General features: G+C 42.8%; 1 protein-coding gene across 1 annotated transcript in view; it reads left to right on the forward strand.

Annotated features, from left to right (window-relative positions):
- The first annotated feature begins 254 nt into the window (after positions 1-254).
- The window catches only part of clpb (caseinolytic mitochondrial matrix peptidase chaperone subunit B), a 37,452-nt gene continuing 11,017 nt past the window's right edge, over positions 255-26,689 (forward strand). The window contains exons 1-7 of the mRNA XM_035154514.2: positions 255-1,093; positions 1,649-1,700; positions 4,523-4,609; positions 13,348-13,451; positions 15,175-15,303; positions 20,645-20,742; positions 23,650-23,764. Coding sequence (XP_035010405.1) covers positions 646-1,093; positions 1,649-1,700; positions 4,523-4,609; positions 13,348-13,451; positions 15,175-15,303; positions 20,645-20,742; positions 23,650-23,764 — 1,033 coding nt within the window. The 5' untranslated portion in view covers positions 255-645. The remainder of the gene's footprint in view (positions 1,094-1,648; positions 1,701-4,522; positions 4,610-13,347; positions 13,452-15,174; positions 15,304-20,644; positions 20,743-23,649; positions 23,765-26,689) is intronic.

Consider the following 26,689-nt stretch of genomic DNA (forward strand, 5'->3'; position numbering starts at 1 on the left):
AAGGTTCCCAATAGGAAACCAAAGGGAAACAAAAGAGGAAAACAAAGGCTAGTTAACTGTAAAGACAATTAACCTCTTGTTTCATTTGTTTGAATGGGACTGTAACATGTTTTGTATTGTTGTTATTGATCCAAATTGGCATATTGCAGTTAACAGGCAAGAACTTTCAAAACCATCCGTTAGCACAGGTCAACATGACGCATGCGCACACAAGGACCGTCTTCATGCTTAATGGAACCTTTTTTATCTTGAGGCTCTTTCTCTATCATCGTGCCTCTTTGCAGACATGATCCACTTTAAGCAACAAACACGTTTTGAACACCTGAGAGTGCTGTAGTTGGTTCAGGCGAACACGGAAGTACGTGTACGATGCACATCTCGTCAAAGTGGCAGAACCGTGTGGCTGCTGCTGAGTAGAACCACATTTCCCAGAATGCAGCGCGTAGTGGTGACATCCTCGCTGTGCATTGTAGGATGAGGTGAGGCGCTTGTTTTGGTTCTGCGGACTGTGACTCTCCGCCTGTCAGCTGAGGCCTCACGGGGCTTATATCTGAACCGACGCGGCTGTAGAGCGTCCTCTGTCCCCGGGAACCACTGCCGCACTGACGGCTTCACCTCCGCGGGTTTGCCGGTGAGTTTATCGCCATGTTATCGTCCGTCCCCACCAGGCTCATCATGCGAAGGTCGCGCAGCCTGTCACCGTGCAGCCGCGTGCTCCAGACCAGCGCGAGCGGCGGCGCGTGTCAGGGCGTCCGCGAGACACCGGCGGAGTCGAACCGGAACCCGATCGTCTCCACGTCCCGCGTGTCCAGGAGGGGGATTTTAACCGAGGACCCCGCCGCGACCAGCGTCAACCCCACGGTGCAGTACCACCACCTCACCCCTAGGTGGCTGTCCAGCCTGGAGAACCGCCGCAGCTCGTGGGCGGCCCTGGCCAGCAGGGGGCGCAACAACAGCCGCTACTGGGAGGAGAGCGGCGGAGGTCAGGGCCGGGGCTCGGGTGGAGGAGCCGGCCGGGCAGGAGCGGCCTCTGTCGGCGTGCTGTCTGCTGCAGCCGTGGCCTTCTGCCTGAGGAAAGACTCTGATGACAAAGGTAGACACTGGATCAGCTGACATTGTACAGTCATAGAATAAACACCTTTTTCTTTTATTAAGTCACTCATGAGTTTTGTAAATACAAGTTTGGTGGTATATGGAAAAGTATATTTGAGGGCTGATGCTCATATTAGGAAGTAAAAAACTGATATATCGGCCAATTTATATATATCCATTTAAAAAAATTGTGTTGTGTCTAAGATGTCATTATCAAACCCTATGCAAAGAACTGTAAGAGGCTTAATACTTTACAGTTTAATCATGACCTTTATCATAATTAATGATGAATAAAAAGAAAACATAAATACAACAACATACAAATAACTTGAATTAAGAAAATAAACACACATGCACATCATTTCTGCATTGTTTATTCTGTAAAATAAACGTTTTCATATCAGTAAACATTAACGCAGATACGATTTGAATCAGAAAGGCTCCCATCGACTGATCTTTTTTTGTGGTTGAGCCGACAAATCAGTCTGGCTCTAATTTTTCTACATTCTCCTTGTGTAATATTTTCTGTATCTCTTTCTCTTTTTGCACCATCAAGGTGATGCTCTTCTGGAGGCAGCGAGGACCAATCAATCTCAAGAAGTGACCAGGTATTAGACACAGTCCTCAAAAAAAAATATCAATGAGTCTTCTTGTGTTTATGGCAAACAATGTTTTTCTACTATCTAAATGTATTTTACACATTTCACAGACATGTATATACAACAACACTTTGCAAATGAGCACAGAGAAGCATGTTGACGCTTCATTGTGAACCACGTGATTCAAGGGGGCTAGTGGGTGTAGTACAGGTTGTTTTTTATGGTCTACTCTTGTCAGACAGCTGCACGTACTACCCTTATTTGTCATGATGGCAATGGACTGTATCACTGCTGAACCTGCCAGCAGTTGTGAACTGACCTCATCTGGGATGCTTTCGAAAAATCTTAATTTCTGAACCCCTCTGTTAGTGTGGACATCTCATTAAAACTGTATTTAAGGGCGCTACAGTCAATTTCTTGACCGGTTTTACGTTACTATTTGGGCAGAATATCCCCTGAATAATATATACTTATAATACAGTAAATATAAAATTACTCCAGTGTCCCAGCCCAAGTCATCTTCCTGAGCAGTTTTCTAGAATAGTCAGGAACATGTGGTTATGGAAACACCCATTATCACCTGTAGTCCCACCACTAACCACTAGGTGGAAGAAGAGCATCATCTGTGTCTGTGTGTGTGTGTGTGTGTGTGTGTGTGTGTGTGTGTGTGTGGGGGGGTATATGTGTGTGTCACTGTGTAAAAGATGTTTTACTGATTCCATTTATATCTTTTAACACAGTGACTTGATTTAACTTTTGTTTGCATAACATTTGTCTTTTTAAGATTCACAAATCCAATAATGTAAACACATACACTTAGTTTAATCTGAAACACGTCACCTGCAGATTCACTGTCCAGTCAGAGGTGTGTGTGTGTGTGTGTGTGTGTGTGTGTGTGTGTGTGTGTGTGTGTGTGTGTGTGTGTGTGTGTGTGTGTGTGTGTGTGTGTGTGTGTGTGTGTGTGTGTGTGTGTGTGTGTGTGTGTGTGTGTGTGTGTGAGAGAGACAGCACTGCACCATGCTTGTAGTACTTCTTGGTCCTATCTGTCTTGTTGATCATATTTCATAACAAACAGATGATGGGACCCTGTAACACCTCTAGAACTTTGTTGTGGAAATCACTTCATGATAGCAAAATATTAAACCATCTACTACGTCCTATTTACCTTTGGATATGTTTACCGACACACACATCACTCTTCATGTTGACATGTGGTTTGATTTCCAATTAATTTCGCTGTTCACCACTGAAATAAATCAGATTAATGTTTACAATCTATTTTAACTGTGTCAAATTGATGATTGTTGTGTGTGCGCACTTTGTGTTGTTGTATATCGGCATCCAAATCCATGTACTTGAGTGTGTGCATACAAGTGTGTATCCATGTGTGTCTCCATTTGCCGGCTTGTGTTACCTGTGACCATGTGGCAGATGGTGTAGGTGAGAGTTCCAGTCAGCAGGTCACAGATGTGTTAAGTGCTTTGGTTTGAGTTTATAGAAGTGGTAGTGTGTCAGGGTGTGTCTGCTGAGTGGCAGCAGAGAAAGGAGAGAGGTCTGTCAACAAAAAAAAAATCCTCAAAGATGGTATCTGTCACTTAAGGTAGTTCTTATCACAGTGTTAATTTTTCCGGTAAGTTTGGTTTTAATTAGTTATTTCATGCTATAAAAACGAGGTGAAATATCAGGACAGCTGAGTGTGTGTATCTACGGGATAGTGTGTAGCTACCGTGGCTCCATCTCCTGATTGCTACTGCCCAATCTCTGGCTCCAAACACGCAAGATGACAGCGTTCGTATCCAGGGTAATTTAGCTTCATTTCTGGATAGTGGAAGTGGAGATGTGTCGTCCATCTTTATAAACACTCTATGGGTGAAACCTTCCTTACGGCCCTGATGTCTATTTCCTCTAGTGTTTTAGCGGTAGTGTGTGACAGTGTTCAGTTTTTCATTTTGTGCAAGGTCTGATGTGACAGTTAGATCAAACATTTAAAACATACAGAAAATGGAACCAGCTATGTTAGTAATTTAATTGCACGTCCTTAAGAAGCAGCAGCTAACTGTTTCCCTCATCTTGGAGCACAGTTCATCTACAATTCTTTTCTATTCAGTCATGTGTTTGCTATCTAGAAAATGTGCACAGTGCAAAAGCTGTGACTTCCCACATCTGTGTTTTAACTCAAGTATAAAGAATGAAGAAGAAACCAGTACTGCACCCTGAGAAATTTGGATGTAGCTGTAGTGGTGATCCATTTCCTCATAACAAACGCTGATACAGTACAGAGCCAGAGAGCATCAGAGTTGAGTGCAGACCAGACTGAAGCCACCGTGTTGACTGTAAACACACACACACACTGTCTGCCGGCTCAGCACAGGAGACGACAGACGGATCCCTCACACACACACAGGCACACGCAGGGCTGTGCTGCTCCAGTACCTGATGTCATACCCTCAGGGAGAGAAAACCCGACACACACCTGGCTTACACCACAGACATTAACTGGTCAAAGAGCAAGTGTGTGTCTTCAGATAAGGACAAAGACAATGTGTGTGAGTTCTTAATGTTGTGTCTAACAAGGCAGGTCCATGATACAGAAACAAGCAGTTAAGCAGCTTTAAATCCATTTTATCTGTATTCATTCCCTTTCGAGTACAGAACAATAGTTTTTCTAGCATCATTATATCTCTGTATGTGTTAAGAGGCCAACATAACACTATACTAATAATATTTTTCTACTAGCATTATATAGAAACATGTTTCTGATTTCATCTACTAAATACTGATTATTAAAACGATTAAATCCGAATCCCTTTCTGTTTCTTTTTCCCCCTCAGGCTGTTAAAGGAAGGCGTGGACCCAAATTGCCGCCACCGTCTCGGTTGGACCGCTCTCATGGTGGCAGCCATGAACCGACAGCATGGGTCAGTGTGTGTTTTACAGTTCGCCCTCCCGGATGAGCATATGTGTTTTGGTATCCTGCAGCTGTCTGCATGACTTAGCTGTGGAGCATATGTCATCCACGTCCCTGCTCCAGTTGTTACAGTAGTTCTTCAGAAGTGCAAAGTGTGACTTTCAGACTGACAGACGGTCTTTACCCGTTCCCCCATCTCGCTGCCCCAACAAATTAAATTAGCCTCCTGGCCCCCAGAACACACACAACACAGAGAGGGGCCGAGGTTAAGGCTGGGCCAAATCCAATTTACCCGGCTTTTTTTTTTCTCCATCAGGACTGTGGTCACTTTTTTTGTTTAAGGGCCTCACAAGCCTCATGAGAACATGAAATTTGAATATGAAAATAGCATAAAATGAGCTTACTTTAAATCCTAGGATAACGGCTTCTGTGTCCTCGAGTTTTTAACACAGGGTGAATTCATGCCTCAAAAATGCCAACATCTTAATGCACTAGTGCCCTCTAATGCTTTAATATTTATATGAGGTTATAAATGTTGAATCAATTAACTGATTGTTCAATTAACATTGAACATTTATTTTGATAATTTCTTTCAGCCATTTTTCAACAAATCTATCAAACAGTGGAAACATGGTTCTTTTAAATGAAGGAAAAATGTAATGTCTTTGGATTTTTGATTAAAGGAGTGATTTGTCACTTAGGGCCCTCTCACAGTTTCTCTTCCATTTTATAGGCAATAATCAATCATACAATTCTAAGATTATTAATCAATGAATATAATTGTTAGCTAATCCTAAACATCAGATAAATATAAATTTATTTATATATACGATAATGCTTGGATCATTTCACACAGTAGTATTTACATTTTTGTGTCATGAGTGGCTGCCGGTGTGAAACATGAATTTTATTGTTTTTAATGATGAGATTTGTTTGCTTCAGTGTTTTTTTATACAAATTTGGTCGTGTGTGTGTGTGTGTTTGAATCTGTATGCATTGTGTTTGTGTGTCCCTGCACTGTCCTGTGTGTGTGTGTGTGTGTTATGAGTGCTATAACTCAGCGAGGCAGTGACACTCCTCTGTGTTTAATCCTGTCCTCCAACCCCCCAATGAGCCGTCACTGCTGCAGGGAAGACAGAACATCGGTTCACACACATCACACACACACACACACACACACACACACACACACACACACACACACACACACACACACACACACACACACATACACACACATTCATATCCACTCACAAAACATCCACACACACACAAAGGAGGATGCATGTGTGAATACATGCATAAACACACGCACAAACAAGGCGAGTTCATTCTAAATATCTTACAGGCCAACTGTCTATTACTCAGCTACACACAACTTTATTTGCAGCCGTTAAGTGAAAACACAGTGAGCATTACTCATGAGAAAGGTCTAGCCCGTAGCTACAGTGTCAGTATGGATCCCATTGTTGAATTATTTCACCCCCTCCCTCCCTGTGTATTTATATTTTACTGGACCAGAAGGGATCACTGTGTTTCAAGAGACAGTTGCTGTGTTTCAAGATTTGACCACATTGTCCTTTCAGTGGAAAGTGTAGCTTTCAACTGTTTCTCTGTGTAGCGTCCACCAGGAAGCGCCTCTCGTGTTCAGGGGTCGAGGTGCTGCTGGATGAGAGAATCAGGGGTGGAGTAGAGGGGTAAGAGTTAAGGCTGAGACATCGAGGGGGTGTGTGTTTGCTGAGCTTTGATGTGCGGCTAAATCAGGGAGGCGCAGGGCCTGGCTCAATGTTTGCACTCTTTAACACACAATACCCATCTCCATCTCTCTTTCTCTCCCTCCATCCCTCCCTCGCCGCATTCACGTGCACAATGAGCGCTCAGCCGAGTGAGACGCCTGTTGACCGTTCCGACCTGTCGGCCGAGCGACTTGATGGGGAGGGAGGGAGAGCGGAGGGATGATGGAACGAAAGGATGAGTGGCTCGTCGGGAAAGAGAGGGAGAGAATAGTTGAGCAGTGGAGAGAGAGTGATGTGGAGTGGGATTATGGGTTTGGGACTGGGATTAGCTCAACTGAATAGAAGTGAAAGCGCTCCCCTGTGAGATATTATCATCTTTTAGTCACTGAATCACTTACTGTATGTGTTATCATTGATTCCTACATGTTTTCCTCTCAGTACTCTATAAATAAATATATTCCCTCTGGTGGCCACAAATCCACATATGAGGTTTAGTGCAATGATTTTTCTACATGTGCACATCCCTGCAGTTTTCTAGAACAGTAACGATCATGAGAACCCAGTGCTGGAAATGATGTGAGCTCAAATTCTCTCACAGCAACAATCCAGAGCTGAAAGTTGGACATGGACTTTGCTCTGTCAATTGAACAGAGGAGAAGTGATGGGGGTTATTTGTGTTGAACTGAATAATTAAATTGAATTCAATTAAATGACTCTACGGATTTCCATGAAACTTGATGAAAAGATGGGATATGACCCAAAATGAAACAATAAATGGTGTTGATCTGGACAAAGATCTGATGATGAGGAAACTTTCACAGTGGATTTCATGATCTGCATTGTTTTATTGACTTAGCTTTTAGGCTTGATTGAATTTAACGGGACCTTTGGGCCTTGGTGGAGGTATTTGTGCCGTTCTAGTAAACAGTGTAGTGACTTTTAACAGTAAGTATTCAAGTTACGAAGCAGTAACAGCATGGCACAGTAACAGGGGTTGTTCACCTTGATGAAGTTCTAAAGATGTGTTGGTTTGTTCAAACTGCAGTAAGATCCAATTACCTGCTGCTCTTTATCAAGCCAGCCATATTAAAAACTGATCTGCTGATGAACTATATTTTACAAACACACTGGTGCATGATGAACCTGAGACATTTTAGGTCAGTAATTCCAAGAATAACCAATAATAAAAAGATTTTGTACATGCATATTAACATAAAACGTATTTGTTTAAGCAGTAAATCATAGCAGTGTGTTTTTTGTGAATAAACTGTGGATGTTTCTTAAATATTGCAATTATTCATTATTACTTATTTAGGTCCTCTAACCGTATATATATCAAAGTCATTTCCAAACTAGTAGAGTGCATAACGTCCCCCGAATGAAACCACATTGAAATGAACTAGATCCAGACTTTTGCACCAAATTTCGCACACTCATAAATATCAGTCCCCTAAACATGCCCGATTTTTTTCCATCAAGATCCATGAATTATTCTTTGAGAACACAATCTCACAGTGCGGTGAACTTCTCCTCCTGGCATCTCCGTGACCCCAGGTGTGCACCAGATAACACAAGGTCAAGTGAGGTCCAGCGTCTGGCCCAGGTGGTCAGAGACATGGATGGTCAGTTCAGCTCAGGTGTCCATTGTAGCAGTGGAGAGACGGAAGTGTCTGTTTCCTCTGTCTTCCCTCCAGGGCAGGAGGGGAAACTAACACCAGCCCTCAGCAGTCAAACCAGTCACCTGCTGGTAAACCTCAGGCCGAGCTCAAAGGTTAAACCTACCAGCCCTGGCATCAATGAAGTGAATGATGAGTGGCCATTAACACAACTTTGGTGCAATGCAAAATGTTTTCGGAAGAATAGCGCCCTCTGCAGCCCCACGTGGTTAGTTTTGTTGGGCTCTGTGTCCGAGCGGTCAAGTGGTTTTCATGCAGAAAAAGAAAAAAAAACTATTGATGTGTTGAGTGGAGCTCTGACTGTGTAGTACCACTCACTGTAAATGAAACACAACTCACAAGTCTTTTTTTTGTTTTTAGTCTTCAACTGATCTACGGTTCAGCATTACTCCTGAAAGACGAAATCCGATCGTTTAAGCTGCGACTCTCAGTCAGTTACACACTTCTCACAGCAGATTGTACCCACTCACCAAAGTTACATTGGGCAAGAACAGGCGTTTTGGGTGAGGAGTTGGAATCAATGTGGCACCGTTCTCCATATTCCAAGTCAGTGAACCATCCATGTAATGATTCCGGAACTCTGTGTCTGTCTATGGCTCTCATATCTCGAGAAACGTTCATCTTATCGGCCTCACACTTGCATTTGTATTGTTAAGAGTCCAAGGAAGTGCAGCGTTGAACTTGGTGCGATGTGAACACGAGATACGTTCAATTTAAATCAAATTTGAATAAACGAGTGACCAACGCTCTGTAGCAGCAGCGGCTGGGACTCATCAACGTAAGTGACGCTGTCCATCACGACAACAGGCGAATTCATGACAACGACAACAACAACTGATTCTCCAGTTAAGGGTTCTGCGTACTGAGGTGAACTTCACCAAACTTTGAATAAACAGGTGAAAAGCTCTTTGTGCAGCAGCGGTGGTGCAGCTGCAGGTTTACTCGTCCTGCAGTTCACTTTTACAGTTTCAGAAAGAACTGCAACCAGCATTACCCCAGGCCAAACAAACAGGCGTGTTGTTTAGAACGGCACCATTCAAACTGAGTTTAAAGCTGATGTTTGAAGGCCAAAAAAAATGCATAGTGTTACTTTACTAAAGGTAAACTTTCTAAAGCCATTAAAGCCGTTCAACAAAACTGTTGGGTAGTGCTTGATGATTGGTTTCCATCTCTTCACTGGAAGGAAAAGGGTATGAGATCCATTACGGATGGTTCAGTTAACAAAATACTGCTTATATGCCAGGTTACAACCTGCGACAGCCACAGAGGATTGTGACAATGGACCCAAGCCTGGCAAGGAAATTGGAGATTTGGAGGCACTAAGCTCTGGGACAATAAAATTATCATGTAATTTGCAGGTGATTTTGTGGGTAATTCTAAAATTGTGTTAGAAAGTCTGTAATTTAGACTTTTGAGAGAATCAGGGGTGGAGTCCTTGTCCTTGTGGGGAGTTAAACCTAATTAACCTTTGCATGCCTTCAGTTTGGCTTCAAATTAGTGCTGCAACTCTCCTCCTAAACGTCCCAAATAAAGTTAACCACTTGATGATCAGTTGATTAGTAAAACTATAAAGTCTTTTCAAAAGCTCATTAGTTTTAGCACTACGCTGTGTAATTAAATCTCCCCCCTTTCATCTTTTTTAGCTGCACTTCCCTCCTTTCATCCACTCCTCCTCCTCCTCCGCACTCTTCCTCTTTTTATCCCTGCGTGTTGACTTTCCTGATGCCATTAACCCTTTTCAGACCATCTCATTTCTTCACACAGTCCTGCCCAGCCTCGTGTGACCAACACACACAGTTCGAGTTTGTGTGTGTGTGTGTCTGTATGTGTCTCAGAGGATGCATCCATGTGTTTGTAGAAGTGCTTGCAAGGGTGAGAGGAGAGCCCTCCGTGGGTCACGCCCCCCTGCCGGCCCACAGCCACAGTGATACAGTAACAAAAGGGGACCTCCCCATAGTCCTTTTATACCCGCTCAGCAAGGTCACACACAAAGACCTGGTCAGGCTGTTCTCAGCCTCGCTCTCCCACAGGAACACGCATGTTCTACAGTCGAGACACCAACTAAGTCTCCAGCTATAGTAACGTCATTAATGGAGAAACCAGAATCATTATTATCATGAATAATCTATAGTTTTACTGATTATTAGGGTGATATGTTTGAATATTGTGCTGTGGTATTAGAGCCTCTACTGCTTTTTTTTATGTTTTCACTTGGATCCCGCAAAAACTACCACACCAATTTCTGCCAAACTTGATGTAAGGATGGTGCCTGGGAAGAACTCATTAAAGTGTAGATTAAGGGTCGGATCCATACATTTCTTTTTTGGTGGTAACTATTATGGCAGTCAGCAGAACGCGTACTTCTGGAGGTTATGTTTTCACCCCTGTCTGTCTGATTGTCAGCAGAATTGCGCAAAAAATACTCAACAGATTTCCACAAAACTTGGTGGAAGGATGGGACATACATTATGGCATGGATCCAGATTTTTTCCCCTCTTTCCTGAACATAGATGGTACTCTTTGACTTTTTCTCTGTTTTCTCAGGGAATATTTCAAGGATCTTGATGGAAAAAAAGGCACATTTACGGGACTGATATCTATGAGTGTGTGCAATTTCGTGCTGCTTGATTGAATTTAAGGGGGTGTGCTGAGGGTCATTCTAGTTTGTATGATAAATGATAATCTACTATTTTGATAATCAGTTGACAGTCATATGCTGAATGCAGCTTCTCAGATGTGAAGATTTGATGCTCTACATTATCATATCTATTAGTAGACTGGTTTAGACCATTGGTTGGATAAAATGGGGAATTTGTAAATGTCACCTTGGGCATTTTTCACTTTTTTCCAAATGCACATTTTAGAGAGAAAACTGCAGATCAATCTACTGGTTGAATCCCAATTTCCATTCATTCATTGATGCTTCAAGTATTTTACTGCTGTCAAATAAACATTTTTTAAATATTTTTATAAATTCTTTGTCCTGCTTTAATTCTGATTTCCTTTTTTACGAAGGCGCTCCATCATTGAGCTCATGTCTCATTTTAAAGTGCTGCTGTAGCATGTTAAGTAATAAGGTTTGTTTATTTCTAAGAAGTCCACATCATCCTCTTAGGAATAATCATTATTTCTCCATTTAAGCGTGTTCAGGCCACTGCCATAACCATTTAGCTAAAAAATGATCCATCACTCTCTGCCAGGATGAATTACATAGTCACAGGTTTAATGGCAGCCAGCAGCGTACTGGCTGGGTTCATGTTTCGGCCATCGCCCCCCCCCGTACTCCCCTCCAAGTCGCCACAGAGAAGCTAACCAGCTTTTGTGTGCACGTCTGTGTCTCAATGTCAAAGCCATTGCTCACGTTCATGGTGGTAAATATAAAGTGTGTGTGTTCTGTAGACGGAGAGACGGTACCTGGAATGTCCGTCGGGTCACAGTGAGTGGTGTTGCCGAGGTACTCGTGTTTGTTCTATAAGGCGGTACGCTCCAATGAAGGACTACACACAAACACCCACTCCAACACACAGACTACCCCCCTTTAACTGCGCCGGAAACGGGCCCGTCCCTCGCCCCCTTCAATGTAGACACATGTACATGTCACGAAACGGGCGAGTGAGTAGTGAAGGGGTGAAGCAGACGCTAAGAGTCTATACACCATAACGGGAAAGACGAGAAGTGAAAGTGAATCAGGTGAAAGAGTTGTGGTCATTTGAGGAATTGGATATTTGCAGCTATGTCTGTGGACATCGAGTTTGTTCTCTAACAATGACTCTCTGGTAAAGTGTCTAGACTCTAAAGGGAAACAAGTGTTGTCCCATTTCCAAATCCAGTCGATATCCTACTTCCAGTAACAGAGCTCATTATGGCCTCAGATGGCAAAGATGCTTAAATGTGTTTAAGGGAAACAGTAAGATTTTGAAATGCAGCAATATGGGATTTCAGGACTGATTATCTCTGTAAGTTTTTTTGATTAAATCGTGTATTTTCACACTAGCAACAGAGATGTCCAGACAGCTTTCACTGTCCACTGCAGGAACAGGTCTGCTCTCATTTTGTCTTTACTTGTGCAGTGTACGTTCAAAATATGCCCGTCCGTAGGCTGATCTTTTGAAAGCATCATCCCCAAAAATTATTTTCTGCAATCTGCCATTGCATTGTCCTCCTCTCATAGCATCTGGGTGATGGTGTAGAAAGTGCCATTGCTGCTGACTCCCACTTTCCTTACAACACTGGCACATCTGCATGATAAACAGTTCAGGTCCTGCCTGCATAGTGTAGCTGCACCTTTTTCTTCTCGTCAAGTTCCATGTAGAAAGGTCATGTCCTCATTAATAAACCCAGGGTTTCCCATAGAATTCACTCAATCTATGGTGGTAGCGTGGGTGCACGTGCACAGGCACGAACATCGCTCTCATGCAGATTCGGAGTGACTGTTACACAGACTAAAAAGTGAAAGAAACGTTCTCGCATGAGAGAGAGTGAATTTCAAGCCACTTGCAGGTACATGCACAACTGCAGCTGAAAATATTCAGTCTGACTGTCTGTGTGGACGGTAAAAACTTAATGGACGATAGTGCTTGATAGTGTAAAAGCAAGCATGCGGCTAATAGCGCTGTACATAGCTATACAATTCAGCAGCGCAGCAAAACATCAAGTTAGAGATCTCTTATGTTATTATGAAAAATTTTGGTTAATTATTTGAGAGTTTTTTCTCTTCACAGTCGCCAAAGTGCTGCTCATTGTGGAAACTGTTGGGTTTCTCTGCAATTTTTAACATCTTGACCTTATGAAATGCCTTGAGATAATGTATATTATGATTTGGCGCTATACAAATAACTATTAATTCAATTATGAAACTGTGGCAGGACAAATACGGCAGGCTAACACAGTCTAGATAGTTAATGGGAAACACTGTATACACATGCCAAGTTTAGGCAAAATCATTAGAATAACTTCAGAGGAGCTAATCTTAATAATACTCCGAATCTTTACTTATTTAAATCTTTACCCATTCACATCAGGTTTTGAGTGACATCCTTAATTGTCCTCATCTTCTTATATAAATTCCTCCTTAACAAATCCTATTATTGGCTCAAATTCCTTTACTTGAACATTAGCAGGAATTATGATATCTCATTTATCAGCCACCAATATATCATCCATCCCCGTGTATAATGTCATTATTTCTTATGGAAAATTTGTTCAGTTTCCAGCATCAGTGCCTGCAAGCTGTTTTGGAAATGCAGTGATTGCCTGTGTGTATTTCTGCAAGAGAACAATAATGTGGATTATTACATGTGTATAAATGTGTGTTTGTGTATTTTGTTGTTTTCCAGTGTGGTGAAGGTTCTGCTTGAAGCTGGTGCTGACCCAAACGCTGGAGATCACTTCAACAACGTCTACGACACCTCGCGGGAGAAAGGCATCCACTCTCTGGAAGGTTAAAAAACAACAACACCCATTGTGTGTGTGTGTGCGCACGCGTGTGTGTGGTTGTATATTACACATATGAATCCCAAGTGTTGGACATTATGAGACATTATAATTTGCATAAGGATTTGCATATGTACACGTTTCATTTCTTCTTTATTTGTTTCCGATGTTCGATGACAAGTATTGTGTGTTTTATTTGTTTTTCTCCTGAGCTGCATACACAGTCACGCACAAACACACTGACAGGATGGCACAGGCGCGCACACACACACACACACACACATCACCACCCCCCCAGTCTGCGTTGGGTTTCTGTAGACATATTTATATGGGATATGTATATTGCAGACATTTATATGGCTGTCAGGTTTGGGTCCACGTGGGGCCGGCGTAGCGTGGGGAAGCGTTTCCCAGACGCACACTGATGGATGGGCTAGGGGGGCCTGTGCGACGCTTTATTGGGTTAGCTATGATTATCCCGCCCTGTCTCTCTCTCTTTCCCTCTCTCCCTCACACACACACACACAATGCAGAGAGAGACTCTCAGAGCGACAGAGGAAAAAGAGTGGGATGAATTGAGCAAGGGAGGGAAAGACTGATGATGCAAAGGAGGAGGAAAAAGAGAGAAGCGGTGAAAGAAAAAAAGGAGATAGGGAGAAAGAAAGGGAGTGAGAGGAATGGATGTTTGGAGGTGTGTTAGGTTAGAGGGAGAGAGCGATTAAAGGGAATGGGCTGGATGATGGCAGGGAGAGGAGAGGAAGTCAGGAAATGGATGAGACAAAGTTATTGGGAAAGAGGGAGCACAGGAGGGAGGAGGGAAGAGGGCGCAAGTGATGAAAGGAGTTGATGGATGCCGAGGAGGAGAGGAAGGAGGCAGAAAAATAAAAAAAGGGATGATGGAGGAGTGGCACGAGATGAGCGCTCTTATGAAAAAGAGGAGTAAGGAGAGAATGATAGACTATCTGTGTTATTAGGAAAGAGAACAACAAAGCAGGCCCTAAAACACAGCTTGCATTATTACAACCATGTCGGTGAGCTTAAATCTGTGAAAATGAACAAGTCTTCATAAGCTGGAAACAGGAAAGACAATTCTGTAGACTGCAGTGTTATCACTGACACACTGTGGAGTCACGCTGTTGAGCGAGAAGTTGTCTGGGTTTTATGTTAAATTAGTTTGTTAATTCATCTTAATCATTTATTCAGCTTCAGGGAATATACTGTGTGCTTCTCAAGCCCCAACTAACATCTGGCTTTTGTCTGCAATGGGAATGGATATAATCGGCTTTCACTCCCGGGTCAAATGACTCTGCTGTAAACACAGCTCCAGATCCGATTGGCTCTGATGGAAACGTGGAACCCAAGTGAACTTGACCTAATTTGGCAAGACAGTGAGGTGAGAGAGGGCCTCAGTTTTTGGTGTGTTTGTGTCATCAAATTTGACACACTGGAGAAAAAAAAGAAAGGCAACCACCTTTTCAATGCATTGAAAAAAACGCCATAAACCTTCTAATTTTGGTGTAAAGAGGTTTCAGATTGGAATCGTAGGACGCTCTTCTCGTTTCCATCTTTGAGCAATTGTTTAATTCTCTTAAATCCAATTTTATATTTTTTGTCGGACATCAAATTTTTAAAATTTGTAATAGTTTAAACATCTCTCATGAACCATGTTTTCAGTATTTGCGTGTGTGTGTTTCTCTTTCTTATCTCTAATCTTTCGTTCCTCTGTACAGTTCTGGTGTCCAGAGAGGATGAGTTTAGCAGCAGGCTCAGCAGCAGGGCTGGTTTCCGTGGCTGCACGGCGCTGCACTACGCCACACTGGCTGACGACCCACACACCGTCCGCATGCTGCTGGAGGCTGGTAAGTCACAGTCCACCCATCCTAACCCCACCCCAACCCCCCACATTACAGTCCTTGTTGGACCACTGACATTTTCCAGATAACAAACCATGCCGGCACGATCAAATCACGTGATGTGTCTTGTGTATTTTTTGGGTCCAATATGTTGAGATTCCCAATGTTGAAGGGAAACATTTATTGACTGCTCATATAGGCAATGTTGTGCTGGAAAATCATGCCAAACATTCTCAAGGTAAATACTTTTTTCACATGGTATAAAAAGGCAAAATCAAAAGCAATCAAAAATGCCCAAAATAGTGTAGGACTCCTCAGGGTTAAAGGAATTAAATGTAAAGTTGTACCTGTGAACATTTGACATCATAGTGAAATGATACTTCTGTTACATGCACCATGTTTTCTTCCAACCTGAATAGTTCAAGTCTGTGGCCGACATGTGAGAGTAGTTTCCCAGACTTCACTACGTCTCTTCACTTTCAACACTTTCATGTTCCTCGTTTTATTGAGTTCTCTCGAGGCTCTCCGTCCGGACCACCTCTAATAAAGAGAGAGGGAGAAAGAGGATTGATGACGGAGGAGTTTTGCTCTCCCTGCTAAGATCAACCATGTCTGTCTTTCATGAAGGAAAACTCCAGAAAAGAGACCACTTCAGGTGCAGTCACGGTCTGGAACAAACTGAACCATGGTTCGGTTCTTTTTTTTTTACGATATTACAGTGGCAACAAAAAAAAGTGAACCAGTTCATTAATTTACTCAATTTAAAACAGAAACCCTACTAGTCACCAAATTGACATCATGCTGACGTCAGACAAACGCCTGGCTACAAACCAATCAACGTCAAGTATATTATTTATTGTCCTGATGAATCAAGAAGTTCCATTTTATTTATGCTCAGATTTAAAGCCATTTAGAATTTTAATAATGTTTTATAGTAGAGTGTGGAGACCTGATCTGAGCCCCACCCGGGTCCCGAGGGGGTTAGGGCTAGTTGTGGTCCGAGCGGTCCTCTATTTTACATCCCCCTTTATTAAGATAACATTGTTTACGTTAATTAGGTAAAGAAATTCATTCAAAAATGTACCATGTAATCATTTCAGGGGAAAAAATACTGAGTCATACACTTTCATTTCTAATTCGGGGGTCCCAGATTTACCCCGACATATGCTGGGCCCCTGACTTTCCTCTTTGGTGTCCTCAGAGCTGAAGGCTGCTTATTGTCTCCATGAGCTTTAAAAAGCGTTCCATGTATCATCATCTTAACGCGTCCACCCCCCGAGTCATATAAACAGTATTACAAAGCTCATTTGAAATTGATCACTTGTCCCCCTCTCCATTCACCCCCACTGCATCTGCACCTGTCGTTGACTCAGCTCCACCGGCACACACACACACACACACACACACACACACACACACACACACACACACACACACACACACACACACATCAACACACTTGTGGACCCTGAGGGCAGAATATCCCCCTCAGTTTCCAGGCGAGTGGCTTTTAAACAAGCTCTGCCTAGTTGAACTGTGACCTCTGCACAGAACATGCCCTTGGGCTAACTCCACAATCACAGGATGTGTGTCTTTATGAGTGTGTTTTTGTGTGTACGAGTGTGTATGTGTGTGTGCACTCAAGCCTCCATTTCTGAATATTAAAATATTCATGTATTCATGAATGCTTTTATCCTTTATATTTACTTCAGTTTCCAGTCGCCTTTTTGAACCTTACCTTGGATGACATTTGTAGTTGTTCCTTTTTAGGCTGATGGGTTTTTAATCTAAAAACACTTTTGGATCAAACACCCCAACCTCCACCACCCTCACTGTACACGCACGCACGCACGCACGCACGCACACACACACACACACACACACACACACACACAAGCAAGTAATAACGTCGTCTTGTTTATGTTTATGATGGATGGTGCATCGGAAGCCGTGTCTGCCCGTCTCTCCCGTCTCACCCCTGTGCCTGTAAGCACTCTCAGTACGCTTAAACAAATCACCTCGTCTAACTCAATCCAGTGTTCCGCAGTCGCATTTTTGAATTAAAAAGGTACGAAATTTCACAAAGCAGAGACATTTGCTTTAAGACAATCAGATTAAAGATGGGTTTGCTTGTGACTTGCCTGACTGGACCATGGCAGGGTTGGCGCCACTGTCATGGCCAATAACAGTCATGGCATCACTTACTTTCAATTACGAACACGTCGTTGATCGAGTGTGCGTGTGTTTGAGACAGATTTTCCATATGTACAGACATTTATACATGTTTTGATTCCTGTTTAATTATTCTCGACAAAGCTTGTTTAATTTGAATTAAATCCACTTCCCCTTTGTTGTCTTCTACCCATCTCATCATCAACAAAATCGTATAACCTTCCACAGCTTCAGGAAATCTATGAGGATTTGGGTGTGTTCGTCATTTTTTCCCTCATGTATGTGCACATTGTGTGTGTTTCTGAATAGTGGTGTGTGTATCCTCCACCTTGTTATTTCCCCTGTGTTTGCGTGCGTCCATGCTACTCCACCGGCCGTGGATTTGCTCTTTTGGCCTTAGCCGGCCCTCGGCTCGCATCTCCATCCATCACAGTCTCCAGGCCCACCCTCGGGCTCCTCTGCAGCCCTCCAGTCCCCTCGCTCTACCTGCGGAGGCTCTCTAGCTGTTCCCCAAGCTTCACATCAGGCCCGTGGCCAGGGGCGCACGATAATGGGCGGCTCTGTAGGTGGTAGGAGGCTAGAGGAGACACACATGCTCACAGACGCACACAATACAGATACAAGGACACACACACACACACACACACACACACACACACACACACACACAGACACAGACACAGACCAGCAGGGTCTCTCTCCCACCAGCTGCAGTGAAAGAGAGGGAGGAGGAAATAGGAAAGAGGAGGGGACTCCTAATAGGCATAACTAAAGCGCTCCTAATGAAGGGATCCTCTGTATGCGTGTGTGTGTGTGTGTGTGTGTGTGTGTGTCCCTCTGTCTGTCTGTGTGTGAGTGTTGTTAGTGTTGATCCTGTTATAAAGTGCTATGGCCCAGAGGGTTGGCCTGATATTAAAGCCCTAAATGATGCTATTTATTATGTCCTCTGTGTGGGTGTGTGTGTGTGTTTGTGTAGGGTACTTTATTGCTTTCCTCCCTCATGTTTTTGGTGGACATGGGGGGTTAGTACACCACTAGTTGTTGAGATCGATCGCTTGCTGAGCAGGTCACAAAACTTAGGGGGTTTATCGATAATCATCACAGCGATTATTAGTCTCTGTGGTCGTGCACGGAGCAGAAGAAATACAAACCTGCACCTGTATTGATTACTATGTGCAGTTTCTGAGTGCATCTTACTCAGGAAAAACTCCAGATGGGTTTTTTGGCTCTTAATGCACAGCTAGCAATCCGTAGTCATATAGTGTGGTGCTTGAATGCACCATTTTTAAACTGTTAAAAATATCTACCCTCATCAGGTTAAAGGGCGCAGTGGAGACCTTAATATACACTCGATAGATGTAGAGGACAGCATTGTCACTAACAGTTTGTCAGTGATTTATTTTAATCATCCTACCTCCTGGTAACAGAGAGATTTCAGTGGATTTCCCTGCCGTCGAACCATTAAAGTGACACATTTCATGTCACTTCCATAAGTTTGCACTGTTTTTCCTACATTTCCTCTCACGAGTGTCAGTAATGTCTTAAATTGAATTAAGGCCTCAGACTTTTTTTTGCCAAAGATTGTTGCACAGTGACTCGTCACAGAAATTCTTTTGAATCTGCAGCGGTTCCTGTGAAGTAAAGAGAGGGAAATCCATGTATTGCAGAAGTGTTGCGTCGTGTTTCATGATTTACGATTTTATTAGGGTCCCCATTAGCCGATGTCGAGCATCTGTTGCTCTTCCTGGTTTCTCTTCTCGTTCATCATAGTAGAACTAAAACTACTATCAAACTTTGATGAAAACAGTATTTGTTTTATGTATTTCAGACACAAGAGCAGGACTCAATGTTGTTTTCAATAGTGCTGATACAAAATCTAAATATACATGTTTTTTTTTATTTTACAAAAAACTCAAACCTCTTAAATGTTTCTACATGTATTGCTAAATTACTGTAAAACTGGCAAGTTTTATTTAAATCAGAGACTGATCAAAATCTGATCGAGCATTCAATATCAACTTTAAAACTGACAGAGATTCAAGCTGTGGGCATGTACATGTGACTGGAACGAGTACACAACTCTCAGGGAACACAAATCTTGAAAATTATGGTCAACCCTGGTTTGAGGCTTGAGTTCTCCTGCAGCGGCTTTGCTGCATGTCTTCTCCTGCTCTCTCCCTCTTTCACACCTAACAATAAAGACAATAGTTCCCAAAAATACATTTTAAAAAGAAGAAAAGGAAATGTAATGTGGATCCGGACACAGGGCTGGATCCAGGAAATGTGTATGTTTTTCTTTATCATATGGTATAAGGTATTTGTTGACATTTTCACCCATGTTCCTTTAGAGAACAATTCATGGATCTTTAGGGGACTGATATTTATGATTTTGTGAAATAAGGTACAGATCCAAATAAAAATCCTGATCTAGCAGATTTAAATGTGGTTTAACAAAGGGACTGTTGGGCCTTGGCCGGGGGAAATACACTCTACTGAGAACTATTCAAGTTGAGTTCTTTTAAAACATTAATTCAATTTTCAGTCGTTGATGTGATGGAAACATTCACCTGTTTGTGTGGAGGCACGAGTGCATGGATGTGGTGGCACAGGTCAGGGCAGAAGGCACCGCTAACCATCCTCAGTGACAAGCAGGGCACCAGAGTCCATCACTGGCACACTTCACACGTGCTGTTTCTTTGTTTCCTACGTTTATACTCCAACCCCTTTTAAAGAGAATCTGTTTAACAAAATCTTTCCTCCATTTGACCCTTCCTGCTGTGTGGAAGTGTGTGCACCTTTGTGCACCAGCGGCCCCCAACCTGCATCAACCTGCAGTGTGTATAGATTGTATAACAGTGTAGGGCGTTGGTGTGCGGGTGTAGGGGTCAGGGTGTGTATTATTGGCACGAGTTGCAGATATGAAACCCCCACAGGGTCATTGCGTGGCCCTGCTGCTTCACTGCAGTTAGCTTCCTGAACCCAGGCGACCTCTCACCCCTAACCTCACTCACTGGATTGACGTTTTGGGCCTCCTGCTGAGGCAGTTGGTGCACGTTCTTGTGATTCTCAAAGTAAAAGCAACAATAGACATTTTTCATTCATGCGTTGCTACAAATGATTAAATGTTCATTCAATATTTGTTTTCATTTTTGTTTGTTTGTGTTCTTTTGCACAGGTGCCAACCCCCTGCACACCAATGGTTTGGAACACACTGCAAGGGCCTATGCTAAGGAGGGAGACGTGGGCACAGTGCTGCTGGAGTGGGAGGGAAAAGTACGACACACATACACACACTTTGTTCTGCTTCCGCACGAGCTGTGCAGATTGTCCAAGCAATTAAAACAACATTAGTTTCTATGCAAACGCGTGTGTTGATACTGAAGTTGTTTCCTGTGGCCTGGTCTAAACGACTCGGCACAATTCACTCAGCAGACATCTGTGTCATTTACTTGTCCTCGTGCAAACAGACACGCTCTCATCAGGAGGTCTGTGTCAGTGTGCTGACTGAGTGACAGGTGCTATTGAGTATTAGAGATTTGAAAGCTGGCTGAGGTTAACCGGGGTTAAAAACCTGCTGAAGAACAAAGCTAGTATATAATATAAACTACATGTAATTTAAGACAGTCAGGATTTTGGTGGTTATGTTGTGTCATAAGCTGCTTTCAGACATGTTGCTGAATTTTGGGTGAGCGATTGGGTGGGTTGTTGATGTTTCTGACACGCTACAGATGCAAATTTGGAAAAATCCAAAAATCTCGTAGGTGGTAACTTGGAAAGACATCAAGATTTGAGAGCTTTTGATGATAACGGCCGAGGCAGAGGTAATTCTACGTCATGTCCTGCCTCATTCATTCAATATTTCCCTGTTGTTGTGAACACATCTGACCCGAACAATCTCCTGCTGCATTCTATATTTATGAAAGGCAAACTAGGGAAAATGTCTGAAAATAGCTTTAAATGCCCGAATCTCCTTTAATTATGATCCGAGACACATAACATTTCTGCTCCTCAGTTTTCTTATATGAGCATATTGGCGCACCGTATTTCATTAATATCTATAATGATGCAGCCCAAATTTGTGATGACTTTACCGGACATACCCACATCACTTTGGTCAGATGAACTAAGTCTTCTTGTCTTAACACCTCACAAAGCTTTGAAATTATAAACATATTGAGATATGGTGAAGACAGTCTTTAGATTTCATGGGGCTCTCACAGGACAAACAACAGACTGAGAGGTCTCCCTCCTCTTGGTATTTTACAGGTTTATAGTGGTATAAGTGGGGTCTGCTGTTTTCTTAAATCAAAGTTGAATTATCTGTAGTTATCCAGCAGCTTGACAGCAGGCTGGAGATAAGCAAGATGGAGAGAGAGAATAAACAGGCGGCCTCCACTGCAGGCTGAAAACCTGGAGTCTGAGGACACAAAGAGGAGAGGATGAATGAGGCATTGGGCTGGCTGCAAGAAACAAAGAAAGAAAGAGGGAGATACACAGTGAGCGAGAGAGAGAGAGAGGGAAAGAAAAGAAAGTGGAAGAGAAGAAATAGATGAGCAAAGAACGAAGGAGAAGTGGAAAGAGATCAAATCAGCAGAAGAGAGGAAATGGGAGTTGGAGAAAGGAAGGCAAAGGCAGATAGAGAGAGGAGGAATATGTTAAAGGGGAGGAAGGCAGGAAGCAGATAACTGCTGGAAAATGGAAAGGAAATTTCGAAGTGATGGAGAGTAAAGAGATTTTTAGAGGAGGAGAGATGAGCATTTTAAAAGTTTTGTTACATATTTCATAAAATGTGATGAGGAAATTTGGATTTATCTCTTGGCTGCCCTTACAATATAATGTTATTGTAACAAATATCTGCCTATACACACTGTGAACTCTTTACTAACCGTCATAATTACGAAATGACTGCAAGGTACCTTATAAATGTATTAAATAGCTACGTTTAAGTCATGCAAAATGCCTGATGAAAGTCGCTTATCTGAAACATCCTGTATATAAAGATGGACAACATGGCAGCTCCCAAAAATGGATCATTAAAAATAGGGTGAAACGTCATGATTGACAGCAAAGACTGACTCACGATTAGTCGAGTGAGTGTATCGGCGGGACCTCGCTAACACGGCTCCATCCCCTGATCACTACTGCGCAGACTAAGGCTGTGTCCAGAATCACTCACTATTTACTATATAGTCCACCATACAGTATAGTGAGTTCGCCATTATGTAGCGGTGTCCGAATGTTTAGTGAAATGTATTTATACCCTATATAGTGCACTCATTGTTTCCCATAATGCATCATGAAAATGGTTTACAACTGATGGTCACTAACCAAGCAATATGTACCATCATGCATTGCGCTCGCGGGGGCGAGATGAGAGGAGTGAGGCCCGCAGGAACAGCCCAACCTGTTGTACAAATGTAAATACGAGCTGAGCAGCACAAAAAGGTTTATTTCTACAAAAAGGTATATTTCTACATTAAAAGATTATCATTCAACATGTTTTTTATCTAAATGTATTAATACTAAGTGTACAATATACGTGGGATTTTCCACCAGCCGATCATGAAGTAATTACTGGCACAAAGAAAATGCGCAAAGTAGTGTCCAGAAGCGTTTTTTCTTTCCTAAAGACTCAAGTTAATGTTATTTATAAATGCCCCAAATCATAAATGTGCCATAAAAGGCTTTAGAGTTTGTATATTTGTAACATGCATACACTCAATAGTGCCTTTATTCTGAAAAGGAATAGTTCCACCAAAAGAGAAAAATAATGCTATAGATGTGCTTAGATGTGTTTAATCACTATCCCACAAATGATAACTTTGCACAAATGGTTCCTCAGCCAATCTCATACATCAGATGTCTCATACAAAACTAGTGTTGCAACAACACATCATCTATAGGATGAAACTAACCTGTGTGAGAACATGTATTTGTCTGTTCTAATGCCTCATAGTGGGTTCAAATTGTGACGTTAGAAAAGGTGGTAAAGCAAACAAAGGTGATGATGAAGAGGTGAAGGAATAATAAGAGACACCTTTCATGTTCTAATGTTGGATTTGCAGAGAGTTGATTTCATACACGGCCTATTTTAATCACCTTATGCCCTCTAAAATGTTTCCCTCCTGCTCTTGATTCATTGACTGTCTTCTTCTTTTCTTTATTTTTATCTCCATCTAGTTCCAGGAGGCCCAGGCTCGACGGGAGGCAGAGGAGAGGAGGAGGTTCCCCCTGGAGAGGAGGCTGAAGGAGTACATCATCGGACAGGAGGGGTCCATCAATATTGTGGCCTCAGGTAAACACACGCACATAGGCAAACAAGTAGACACACACAAAACATATATGTATGCACACACATTTTTAAACTGTCCTCCTCCTCTTTGTTACTACGCCGCCTCTTTTTCCATTCTCTTTATTACCCCTCTCTTTTTCAGCATGTTCCTGTTTTCCACTGCCCTCTGCATCCTCTCCTCCGCTCTCCTCCCTTCCTTCCAGCAGTAGGCGGGTTCAGACAGACCAGCGGAGGCTGTAATTGGTTAATTGTGATGAATGAGCTGTCTGTCAGGCATACACAGGTGCTGTGTGCATATGCGTGCGTGTGTGTGTGTTTGTGTGTGACAGCTGAAGAGGCCAGGCTTGGAGCCGCCAGTTAACACGATTACAGAGAGAGGAGACATACTACAGACCCCCTCCCCACACTCATCCCCTCCTCCTCATTTACTTTCCCCATCTTTTCTCCCTTTTCTCTCCTCTGTTTCTCCTTCCCTCTCTACCTCTGTACCCCCTCGACCTCCATCACACCCACTCCTTCTGCTTCACCCTTCTGTCCTTTCCTACTCACACTTCGTGGCCTTCACACACCTCCTGAATCTCTCCATCATCGTTCCTCCGCGCTGTGCTGTCCATCTCCTGCCCAGAGGCAGGACTGGACAGCAGACAGGCAAAGTGATGGAGACAGAAAGAGAAAAAACAGATGAGCCCAGTGGGAAAACAAACAAAGAAGAAAAAAAAGGGCTGAGAAGATAAGAGAGAAGGAGCTGAGAACCAGGAAGCTCAGAGCGTTGACTAAAAGACAAAGAGAGCAAGTGAAGTGCACAAAGACGAGACGAGGAGGGAGGATGAGTTAGAGCACAATAACACTGCAGACAGTAAAGAGTTGATATTACACCAGGCATCCATGGAGGCCATGTATTGATCCGCTCTCTCTCTCTCTCTCTGTGTGTGTGTGTGTGTGTGTGTGTGTGTGTGTGTGTGTGTGTGTGTGTGTGTGTGTGTGTGTGTGTGTGTGTGTGTGTGTGTGTGTGTGTGTGTGTGTGTGTGTGTGTGTGTGTGTGTGTGTGTGTGTGTGTGTAAAGGGGTTGTGTGTTATTTTTATGATGTTGGACGTTTTCTGTTTAGATTTGTGAAAATAATCAACTCTCTCCCAAAGCAATAAGCAAATGTAATCTGTAATGAGTTACTGAGAACACATATCACAGTTTATAAACAGCAGAGCAAGTTGGATTTAAAATTTTTGCTGTGAAAGTAAAATACCTACTAAAATTATAACTACAAATCTACACCCGAAAACTGCTAGTTCTCTATACACCAGAAAACATACAGACTGTATGGATGGCATGAATTGGGGTCCAAGAAAGAAGAGAGAATCATGGGACTTGTAGTCTTTGGCAGGGTGATGACTGATTGTTGTTATCATGGCAAATTGTCCTGAAAGCCATAGAAGACATCGCCACGGTGATAAAGGAACAGCTTATTGATCCCCGAGAAGTATTACAGTGAATATATCACACACACACACTGGGAGAGGGAGTGAGAGAGCATGCGGGATGCCTAAAAGAGGCCAAGAGGCAGACAGAGCCTCTATCTGCAGACCTACACAAAAACAGACAGTATGGAATCAAAATGAGGCAAACTCTGACAGTGGAAGAGAGGGAGCAGAGATGGAGAGCTGAGGAGATGGACCAGGAAAGAGAGGAAGGGATATATTTTGTAGATAAAGACATGGCAAATGAGAAAAGGATGTAGAGATAAGGACAAGAAAGGAGTGCTTCATATGAGCACACCGAACACAAGCCACAAATGAGAATGGCACACAGTGGATCGCATACCTCTGCCAATTTCTATTCAACCAAGCAGCACTACTTTTTATAAACTCATAGATATCAGTCCTCTTAATGTGCCAGATTTTTTTTAAATTAAGATCCACAAAATATTCCCCTGAGAAAAAAGTGAAAATATTGAAAAGAATGCAGAATAGAATTGGAGAGAAGAAATGACACACACACACACACACACACACACACACACACACACACACACACACACACACACACACACACACACACACACACACACACACACACACACACACACACACACACACACACACACACACACACAGGAAGGAGGTTAGATTGATCCAGGTTTAGCTCTCAGGGCTAAGAGTTATTGAAGAGAATCATCCCTCTGTAATCATGTTAGAGACAACCAGACCTGCCCAATGCACACTGCCCTGAGAGTGTGTGTATATCTGTGTGTGTGTGTGTGTGTGTGTGTGTGTATGTATGCATGTGAGAGAGAGAGAGAGACATAGCTTTCATTTGTTTCGTGTCTCCTTCCTTTCCTTGTTGTTGTCAGGCTCCTCTGAGAAATGTCAGTGTGCCCTTCTGTCAAAGTCGCTCTCAATCAGCTAAAACACAGAGAAGGTTACGCTGTCATTCACACGGCCATTGATAAAGCAGACTGGGCTTTGGAGCCCCTCTTGTCACTATTCATCTCTGACACACTCGTTTGTTTCTCTGCCTCGTTCCCCCTCTCCTTATCTCCATCACTCCTCTCTCTTTCCCCTCTTTATCTCCTACATCCTTGCTCCTCTTCCCTCTCCTTATCTCTGTTCCTCCCTCTCCACCATGTCATCTCTCCACCTCCCTCATTCATTCCTCTCCTCCTGCCAAGCTTCTGATCCTCATGTTTTATCAGCTATTAGTACCTATAGTTTAACACTCGGATCAATGTTTTAGCTGCTCCGAATCACACACAGCTTCTGGGCCACAGTAGTTTACAGTGAGTGAATGAGAAGAGGAGCATCATGTTGGCAGATGCTTTGATGTGGCATGTAGTCACTGTTTGACACAGAAATCAAACCAGTTTTGGTACCACAGCCTTTTTCTGCCATTTTTCTGACTGCACTTGATAACTTGCCTGGATATTGAGACCTCTG

Source organism: Hippoglossus stenolepis, chromosome 4 (genome assembly GCF_022539355.2).
Source record: "Hippoglossus stenolepis isolate QCI-W04-F060 chromosome 4, HSTE1.2, whole genome shotgun sequence".
Lineage (NCBI taxonomy): Eukaryota > Metazoa > Chordata > Actinopteri > Pleuronectiformes > Pleuronectidae > Hippoglossus > Hippoglossus stenolepis.